This window comes from Trachurus japonicus, chromosome 20 (assembly GCF_045865225.1).
Source record: "Trachurus japonicus isolate A0001 chromosome 20, Traja_1.0".
NCBI lineage: Eukaryota > Metazoa > Chordata > Actinopteri > Carangiformes > Carangidae > Trachurus > Trachurus japonicus.
The window spans coordinates 26,849,254-26,859,172 of record NC_140926.1 but is presented as its reverse complement, the minus strand read 5'-3'; the positions used below and the strand labels follow the sequence as shown (position 1 = coordinate 26,859,172).

The following is a 9,919-nucleotide window of genomic DNA, read 5'->3' as shown; positions in this document are numbered from 1 at the left end:
TGCTGGTAACATTGTAATTTCCTGCAAAGGATTAATAAAGTATCTTTAACTTAACTTAATCAGCTGACAGGAAGTTAGCCAAAACCACCGGATCGCTTACTTCTGCTTTAAGGTCCTTTATCACAGTCTGAATGAGCTGTTTTAGGCAACACTTAAAATGCTCATCATTTTTATTTTTGTTCTCTGATTTTAAATTGTGTGTTAAGGTGCTGTATCTATCTTTATTCTGTGTAATATTACCCTCTACAAATTATTACATTTGTTACATTTGTGTTAATTTTCAATCTCTACACCACACAATTTCACAAACATTTATACTTATGTAATCACATACACAAAATGGTGAACACTAAATAAACTTTACAAACAAATCACTTTCAGAATCGAAGTTCAATTACAAACGTATACGTAAGTGTTGGCCTTTAAAGATTACAGCAGGTAATGAGAGAAACTCACTTCACAGCTCCTGGTTTTGCCTCATCTTAAAGTGAGCACTCTGGAGAGGCACTGGTCCACCTCGTAGAGAGCAGTGATCAGAGCTGAGCTGGCTTCAGTCCCTTTCCTTCTCACAGTGTCGATCACATCTCGTGCCTTCTCTGCTCTTGTTTTTGTCCTGGCGGACTGCATTTCTTCATCAGTTACCACACCACGCTCTAGAAGTTTATCCAGAAGCTGGTTTAGAACAGCTTCAGACACTCTGTTGATGAACTGCGTCCGAACCAGGAGTAGACTCTCCTCTGCCAAGAGGTTGTCATCTAGTAGGAGACTGGACGTAACTGTTTCCCTTTTTGGACCTGAGAAGAATGCAGAGAAAGCTGTTAAATATCTTCAATTATTGATGACATCTATGTTGTAATTGTGTTTTTGTGTTCTTTAGTGTTTTAAGGGGTTTGATTGTAACAGTGGCTGCTGTAAACCCAACTGCCCCTCGGGGACTTTAATTTCAATTCAATTCAAAGACTTGTTTCATAATTGTCATGATCACTTCCCCATCATGATCTAACAAAATGAGAGTGGCATTTTTTGTCTACTGCAGTATAGATCAATGGTGAGAAATGTATGTTTTATATTTTCTGGTCTGTCTTTTGTTCTCTGCAGTGACAAGCTGCCAGCTACCTAAGCTAGCTGAGACAAAAAGCAGCGTTGTCATTGTCATTATTCCTTTTAGGCTCTGTCTCTTGATGCACTTTTAGACATTGCAACAATTACATGTACATTCATGTCACGTAATACTGTGAAACTGGTTTTAAATATTGGTCTGACTCAGTTTCCCTGTGGCTGACAGATTCTGTGAATTTTGCCTCTACAATTCAAAACTGATTATACACCTGACCAGTGAACCCTGAATCACTTTATGAGTGGTCGGTTTACTGATGTGGTACAAAGCAACCACACACTGAAAAGATTTGTCTTTAAATTTCCAACTCTTGACCGAGGGGCCATTTGTACCACATAGAAAAACAACAACAAACTGAACAATCCCTTTAATATGGTAATTTTGATTAAAGTTAACTTAATTATTAATCAAGGCTCCAAATCCGGTGCCCCAAGTTGGATTTAATGTAAATTAAATTCTATTAGTAAATCTAGTAATTGTAGATATATATACAGTCAATAGTATATTGCTTGCCAACTGTGAATACACTTGAATTGTCTGTATGTTTTTTTTTTTATTATAATGATTTTCATTTTTTTTTATATGTAGACATGAAAAATTAATAAAAAACTGTTCAAAGGAAACTTCGTTTTTTTGCAACCTGGGCCCTGTTTTCATATGTTTCTCTGTATATGTGAGTGATGGATAATACTTTTATTGAGGTGGCTCCAGTATGGAGCAGGGCAGGCGGCCTGCAGCCCAGCTAACGCTCTTCAACCGGGCAAGTGGCTCCCGTCAAAGTTCACCCTATAAACCTGCATTTTTTTCACACTGACAGACTCAGATAGTGAGTGTCCGACAACATACTAGAAAGGAGAAATGAACGTACGTCTCTCTCTATATATACAGTATAGTATATCCTATATATCCTCATGAGGATATATGCCCATATATGAAACCTATATGCAGTTTATCTGTGCATATATGCACAATATATATATTAGCATATGCGTATATATGGAAACAGCCAATTTTATGTATGTCACATATATTCAAACCTATATTAAAACCTATAGGTTCTGTCCATGTGGGAACCCACCCTTTCATAGGCAAGATTCTTAACAACTATGATAGCTTCCGACCAAGATTCTAGTGTTTTATCCTTTGCCCCATGAGACCGTGCAACAGAAAGCTCTAGTTGTAGAATATCAATCACAATCCTAACAGGTGCGACATTTGAGTATTTCTGGATGTGGCAAGACTCAGAGTTATTTTTAAAGTCAGTCATATAGAGGGGGGACAGGAACAGACCAGTCCCCCGAGGAGCCTCACTGTTGTTCTTTGCTGTGCCTGAGACAGAGTTACCACCTAGTGGTCATCTTGTCACATACAGTAATCTACAGTCCAGGACGTAAAGCAGGATCCACCCCCATCCCTTTGAGCTTTTCTCTAAGAGTGGGGGGTTGCATGGTTTAAAGGCATTTCAAAGAAAGAACACAATCAAAGAACATTATTCTCATGCAACTGCCTGGCTGGTCGAAGAAAGAATGGGCCCAGTGGAGCATATAAAGGATGACATCATCCACTCCAATGTGCTCCTTGTAGGCAAACTGTTTATGTTCAACCTGTAGCTTCAGAAGATGAAGAATGAGCAGCTCCGGGGTCTTGTGTGTGTGTGATGTGAAGGATCTTCTGTCCTCTCCAGGCTTTGAGCTGCACCAGTGCGCCTTCAAGGAGCAAACCATCCTGAGCCACTGGACATGTAGTCAAATTCATCACAGTGTTGACGGATGCATCAAATCAGCTAATATGAACGTTAGAGAGGAACTATGCAGGATTTGTATCTTAATTAAGCTTTGGAGTAATTGTGATGGTTTAATAAATGGCTTAACTAGTTCCAGGGAGAATGGAGGCTCTCCTTCCACCGAGCGTCTCTTGGCTGAAAACCAACCTTGTAAGATCAGAGCCTCCGACCTGGTGTTCCAGCTCTCGTCTCTGTGGCACAGCCACACAAACGCATCCCGTAACCAGTAATCTCTTGTTTATGGCAGATTAAACTACGCAAATATACACATGGTAACATCGTATATGATAGATAATCTACCGCTCTATTGATTGCTTTCTCGCCAGCTTCATTGTAAACAAATGCACATGGCCGGGAGGAGGGTTAGCAACACAGCAGAAAAGCAACCGGACTTGCATAGTTCCTCTTTAACACTAAAAGATTAAAAGAGTCTCTATTTTAATTCAAAATGTTTTTTAAATAAATCACACAAAAGGCAAAGAACATATGGTCACTTTTACCTATTTCGGCCTTATGATCATTCTGGCCATATGGCCATTCTGACCGCACAGATTTTCCCACGGTTAATGTTGCAATTTTGGTTGCTCGGCAACTACCATTGTTTATGTCAAGTGCTGGTCTCGAGTGATTGTATTTATCAACATTGGAGTGACTTCAGACAATGGCTGCAAATAAATAGGAGAAGAGAAATATGACGGCTGCACTGCAAACCAGGTGAGCTCCGCTGTCCTGTCCTGATCACCAGCTGAGCTGCACAATGTCCCACTGATAGATTCTGTCCTGTGCTGAGTAGGGCTGTAGTCCTAGTCGACTGGTCGATTTATTGGTCGATATTTGTGGCTCATCTTCATCTTCCTCACATGCTGTCCTTGCTGTGCTGTCGGACCTGGGTCTCAGTCTCCGTTGCCGGGCTGTAGCGCTTCATGTCAATCAGAGCATTTTTGCTGACACAAACATTCCGCTTACTTCTGCTTTAAGGCTCCATTATCAGATAAAAATCAATGCAGAGCAAAACATTGACAAATAATATTCTAAGGACATTGCCACTTCAAGTGGCTGATGCTTTTACCTGGAAGAGGAACAGTACGTTTCCAGACTTCTGTCTTCTCTTGATCTTGGACAGACACAGTCACTTTCTTTGCGGTGGTAGTCAGGAAAATTTCAAATGTAGGAAAGAAATTTGGCCCACACTTTGAGCGAAACTCTGCATGCTGTAAACCAGGGGACAAAAGGGACAAAACTTAGGCTATTAATTGTAAATCTAGGTTCAACATGAAACCCAAACCAAAGGGTTTTCTATGGAGTTTTTCCTCAGTCGATGTGAGGGTCTAAGGACAGAGGATGTTGTTATGATGCCATGTAAAGCCCTTTGAGACAAACTGTTTGTAAAAACGGGCTATACAAATAAAATTGCCTTGCCTTGCCTTGCCTTGCCTTGCCTTGCCTTGCCTTGCCTTGCCTTGCCTTGCCTTGCCTTGCCTTGCCTTGCCTTGCCTTGCCTTGCGTCTGTCTGAGTACTATTTTTCAGAACAGCTCGGACACTACAGTGACTCAATATCAGAAAGTGACTAGATGGCACTACCTGATTATAATGTTAACTTCTGTAGAAGAAAAGTAGTGGTAGGAGTAGGGATGTAAACAATTAATCGATTAATCGACAAGCGAATTTAATCGATTAAATTAAATTAATTGCAATCACTACCGGAGCAAAATTAAAAAAAATTAAATAAGTGCTCGTGGCGGTGCAGCTGCGAACAGCGGAGTTTCCTCTGCTGCAGCTGAACAGCTGACATGTGGTCAAGACGAAGCTACAGACCAAGAGTGTTAGACATGATTTACCCCAGGCTGTATTTCCACATCCTCAGGTTCACAGTGGACGTTGTAATTTTGACCAATGCTCAGTGTACAGTCAGAGGAGCTTTTGATGTATACAGCATCTCCTTGTTGGGCGGCAACCTGCAGCAACAGGACATACTTATCTTTTTGCCCAAAGATTTAAGTCAATTTTGTTTATTCAGTACTTTTGAAAACAACACAGTTTTAAAGATATCAGAATCTAAAATGTATTAATTCTATTCAGTGAAGTATGTCTGTTTGTCTGCCCACCCGCCTGTCTGAAAAAAAATGACAATATTCTGGAGTCATGGTTGATGAAGTTTGGCAAATATCTGAATTTTAATTCAAAAACTGAATTTTCTAGAACATTTTGAATTCTGCTCTCACGGGAACAACTGCAGCCAATGTGAGTGTGGAATTTTTAAACATCATATTTTCTCTTATGAAGCAAAACACTTATCATTAAAAACAAATCACCAACATTTCCATGCTGTCAAGATGCAATTTATGTATTATCAGATTTTTGTTTAGATGACTGAATTATTGACATTTTGACCATTTCATCACAACAGCTGCCCGGGCACTGGCTCACCTGAGTGGATAAATGAGGCTACACAGCAGGTTTCACTACCAGCTAATTAGCTCAGCGAGTTAGGAGCTGGTTCTTGCTGTCAGAGATTGTGAGTTCGAGACCCAGCGCGGGTGATGATGATCAAAATGTCAAATGTCCTCAAGCTATTTTGCTGTCTAAATGCAATTTATGTATTAACAGATTTTTGTTTAGATAACAGAAATCTGCGTTCACAACTGCTGCCCGGACACTGACTCCCTGAGTCTATTTGAGAAGACACACACCATGTTTCACTTCCAGATAATTAGCTCACTGAGTTAGGCGCTGGTTCTTGGTGTCAGAGGTTGTGAGTTCGAGACCCAGCCAGGGTGATGATGATGACAGATCAAAATGTCAAATGTCCTCAACACAAAACACAAGACAATTGTCCTAATGGTGGCATCACAGCAAGCCTCTAAATTTAAAAATCCAAATAGCTTGGACTGGACCATGTGCGAAGGCTCCTAACATCTTAGACTCATAGTAGATGTTTGACAAATACATATCATTATTTTACCTCAAAAACTGATTTTTCTTTTTCTGCCTACATGACACTGAATGGCTTACTCAATTTGTGAAGCCACTGTTGAACTGCCACTTGTCAATTAGCTGCGATTAGTGCGATAGACACTGGTCTTTAGTTCCCGAGGTTGTAGGTTCAATCCTCAACTGATGCAAATTGGACATTATAAGGACAACTGTCTTGTCTTCCTATTCTCCTGTTTGTTGCTCAGAATTGCCTAAATTTGCCCAAAAGTTGCCCGGACCCGACCCATCGCTGCGCAGCAGCTATAATCTTCTTCTTCTTCTTCTTCCGAGGAAATCCTTTGCACAAAGGTCCAAAGTCCCCCCCCCACAATAAATGTTTAAATTTAAAAACTTTTACAGTTTTGAAACCTCACCACAATGTAGCCCCAATACTGCTGAAACTTGTGTCCACTTAAACTCATTACAAATTGTGAAGTCCATCACTCTGTTTTTTTCAATAACTGTAAAACTTTTAAAATGTATCTCCTCCCACAATTTTTGCTCAATTGGCACCAAACTTGCTACAGAGCATCTCCAGACAGTCCTCCACAAAACTTGTTTCTCAGATTTTTGATTTATCAAAAATTGAGCCTACAGTGCATGAAAATGTATGACTGTAAACACTACTGTAAAAATATACCATCCAATTCCTGCTAAATACATTTTCAATCTTCCTGAAAAAAATAGAGAATATTTTGCCTATCCTCCTGTTTGTTGCTCAGAATTTGCCTAAATTTTCCAAAAAATAGCCCGGACCTGACCCATCGCTGCGCAGCTACTGTATAATTAAATTTGGATTTGGCTACTTTTTAAACTGCCTGGCAGAAATAACACATATGATACTAGCAGTCAGAAATTGATAGTGGCAGAGAAACCAAACCCAGAAAAACAAATAAAATACAGTGAGCAACTTTTGCAGGTTTACAGTTCAGATGTTCAATTTTAAAGATTCCCAGCATGAGAAAGTTTGATAGAATAAGAATTTGATAGCTTTACCTCAGTCAGAGGGATGTTGCTTGGCAGGAGAAAAAGATCAAGAACCTGAAGCCCTCTATTTGGAGGTCGAAGGAAGAGTAGAACTACACCAGTAACTGGTTTGATGTTGTTCCATATCCTCCCTAAGATCTCTAAAGCCCAGACGAGGCCATAGGCAGAGAGGTGAGGCACTCTGACAATCACATGAGTGTCTGTGATCTCCAGGGGTTGGACGACACTCATTCCATCATCAGTGATGTGGACGACAGACAGCAGGCCTTCAGCGAGCAGAGCTGTGGACAGATAACAACACAGGAAAAACTTCAGTTGAAACTGACAGCGATGGAGGCCTACTCGAGAAGGGAGACACTCAGACTGTACGGGGTCCCGGAGGGAGCCGAGTCGGGGTCACAATCTATGATCCATTTTGTGGAGAAGCTACTCCGGGAGAATTTAAACATCCCTTCGTCAACAGCACTACAGATCCAGAGGGCGCATAGAGCGTTACCCCCCCCCCCCCCCCTCCCGGCTCTCAGCCCAGATCCATCCTGGTAAAGTTTCTGTGCTTCACTGTTAAAGAAGAAGTGCTCAGGCTGGCCTGGCAGAAGAAAGGCTACACATGGAACAACAAGAAGATAAACCTGGACCACGACTACCCTCCAGAGATCATGGCCATGATACACGGAGACGCGGAGGATCCTGAAGGAGAAGAACCTGCGGTTCTGAACTCAAACAAACACTGTGAGCAGCTTCGATACCTTGTGGGACAAGCATGGCTTAGCATGGATCGAATTCCACAGATGCCTTCAACTACGCTCCTATATTGACCATGAATGTAATTTCTCAAATGTTGAATTAGAATTTTACCACATTCTGAAAAATGCTATGACCATGATCCCTTCTAAATCAATTTCAAAGCTATACATAGCTCTCTCCAATGCTAACAATAATAACACTCAATACATTAAAAATAAATGGGAAGCAGAATAGGGGATTGAGATTTCTGAGGAGGCTTGGGATAATATCTGGTCCTTTCAGTGGACAACATCCAGCTCTATGGACTGGAGAGAACATTGCTGGAAGAATATTATTAGATTTTTGAAAACACCGTATCAGGAAAGGTATAAATGTGCAACTATGCCGTGCTGGAGGCAATGTGGCTCGGCTGCTTCTAACCACTACCATATCGTCTGGGATTGTCCCAAGTTAAAAGCCTTCTGGAGGGATATCCAGGTTTCTTTAAGCACAGTCTTTAACACTCAAATACCCCTGAGCTTTGATGTCCTGTACCTGGGTCATGTTCCTTTTTTCCAATGTGGGAGAGAGATAAAGCTGCTGCAAATTCTCTTGGTGACAAGTAAGAAATCAGTTACAAGAAGATGGTTAAGCCCGATTCCGCCTACTCAAGATGACTGGATTGGAATTATTCTGGAGATATATAGAATGGAAAAATTGACTTACCAAATAAGACTTCAAAAGGACAAATTTTACCAAATCTGGAACAACTGGATTTCATTCATTGCCCCCACGAGAGCAGACTTTATTTGATCTCACTGGTAATATTGCTTTGCAATTCGCTCATTTAGTTTTTGACAAATATTTATATGAAGGCGGCGGCAGGGGTCCCCCCCATGGGTTCTGTGTATAGTTACCTGTTCTACTCTTTATTAAATTGTACGAGAATTTTCCCTTAGTGATCTAGTCTGGGCAACGTGACAACATGGGCCTAAAGAAGATAACTGTGCTCCCACTGATGTGACTATAACACCAATCTCACATAGTTTATGTTACTACAGGAGAGTGGGATCTGCAAAGTTCAAACAGGGTCTGACCCCCGATTTGTGCTTGTACATTCTTTGGACTTATAAGCCCTGATGACTGATGTTGCACATTTTCTGTATATAAAACAAAAAACTGGAATGGCATTTATTTCTGCTTTACTGTTGATGCCATGTGGATGTACTTTTCTGTCCATTCCAAATAAAGATACAGTTAAAAAAAGCAAAAAAAAAAAAGTGTTTAACTCTTCTTTTTAGATTTGTTTTAGGTCCTTTATCTACAGAGCTGTTTTGCCACCCAGGTAAAGTTGTCTGACATGTCTGTTAATTAATCAGTTTTGTGAATAACAAATCCAACAAAGTTTGAGAATTTTTTTTATTCTTGTTGGGTCTGTAGTTGATAAAGTGAGATGGACATCATTTGAAGTGTTCTTTAGTTTCTTGCAACATGTTTTATTAAGCCAATTTAGGCTGGCATCACTGACTAGAAGTGTCTTTTTGTTACAGCAGGCCTTCAGAGCCTCAGTCATATGATCTAAATAATCTTGGACAGTAACTCAGACAGTAACTCTTCATGTTGTTTTGTTTTAGATATGATATATCTAACATTAATGTGTCCACAACAGGCTCTTTCATGTTTAATTGGGTATAGTTGTTATTGTTTCTTGGGCCTGTATTTCTCTTCAAGTTAAATGTAGGAAAGACACTTATAGGGCCAATGTCTATATTTCTCAGGTACCTTTGGTTTCTATAGGAAAACCTAACCCTAACCCTAACAAGTTCAGTAACTACGTTCGTATGAACTAAGGACCAGTATAATGATTCGTTTTTGTGACATCCCTACAGGAGACCCCCATGTGACATATGAATTACACCATTCCTCGCAGTTCTGAATGATTGATACTTGATCAACTCTGTGGAAATTAAGAAAACTAACAAAGATATCTGATCATGTGATCACTGTCTAAATAAAGCCTAATAATTTGCTTACCGGTCTTTGTTTCACAGTGTGGGAGGTGGAGTTCACTGACAGCATCCTCACCACACTGGATACTGAACAGTGGCCCTGCGGGGGTCTTTCCAGCTGATTGGAGGAGGCTCTCATCCCATTGGACAATCTTGTAGAGCAGCTCCGCCTCCTGATCCATCACAAACACCAGTCCAGTCGAAGTACACCTGAACCCACCTGGACCAGGACACCTGAACCTGCAGGACACAGAAAGCTGAATGTTAAACTCCTCCCAGGTCAGACCACTAAATGACTTCAATTTTGTTTTTCTGGAAAACTCTGA

General features: G+C 40.6%; 1 protein-coding gene across 6 annotated transcripts in view; it reads right to left on the bottom strand.

Moving 5' to 3' along the window:
• Positions 1-438: 438 nt before the first annotated feature.
• Positions 439-9,919, bottom strand: part of LOC146967036 (NACHT, LRR and PYD domains-containing protein 1a allele 5-like) — a 28,044-nt gene continuing 18,563 nt past the window's right edge. For 3 of the 6 annotated variants that reach the window (XM_085763937.1, XM_085763941.1, XM_085763938.1), the window contains 5 exons: positions 9,619-9,833; positions 6,871-7,142; positions 4,740-4,856; positions 3,970-4,111; positions 440-794 (listed from right to left, as the gene is read on the bottom strand). In XM_085763937.1, the coding sequence (XP_085620063.1) occupies positions 478-794; positions 3,970-4,111; positions 4,740-4,856; positions 6,871-7,142; positions 9,619-9,833 (1,063 nt within the window). In that variant the 3' untranslated portion in view covers positions 440-477. Of the gene's footprint in view, positions 795-3,969; positions 4,112-4,739; positions 4,857-6,870; positions 7,143-9,618; positions 9,834-9,919 lie in introns of all 6 variants that reach the window. The other 3 variants (XM_085763939.1, XM_085763943.1, XM_085763940.1) reach the window with 2 other exon arrangements.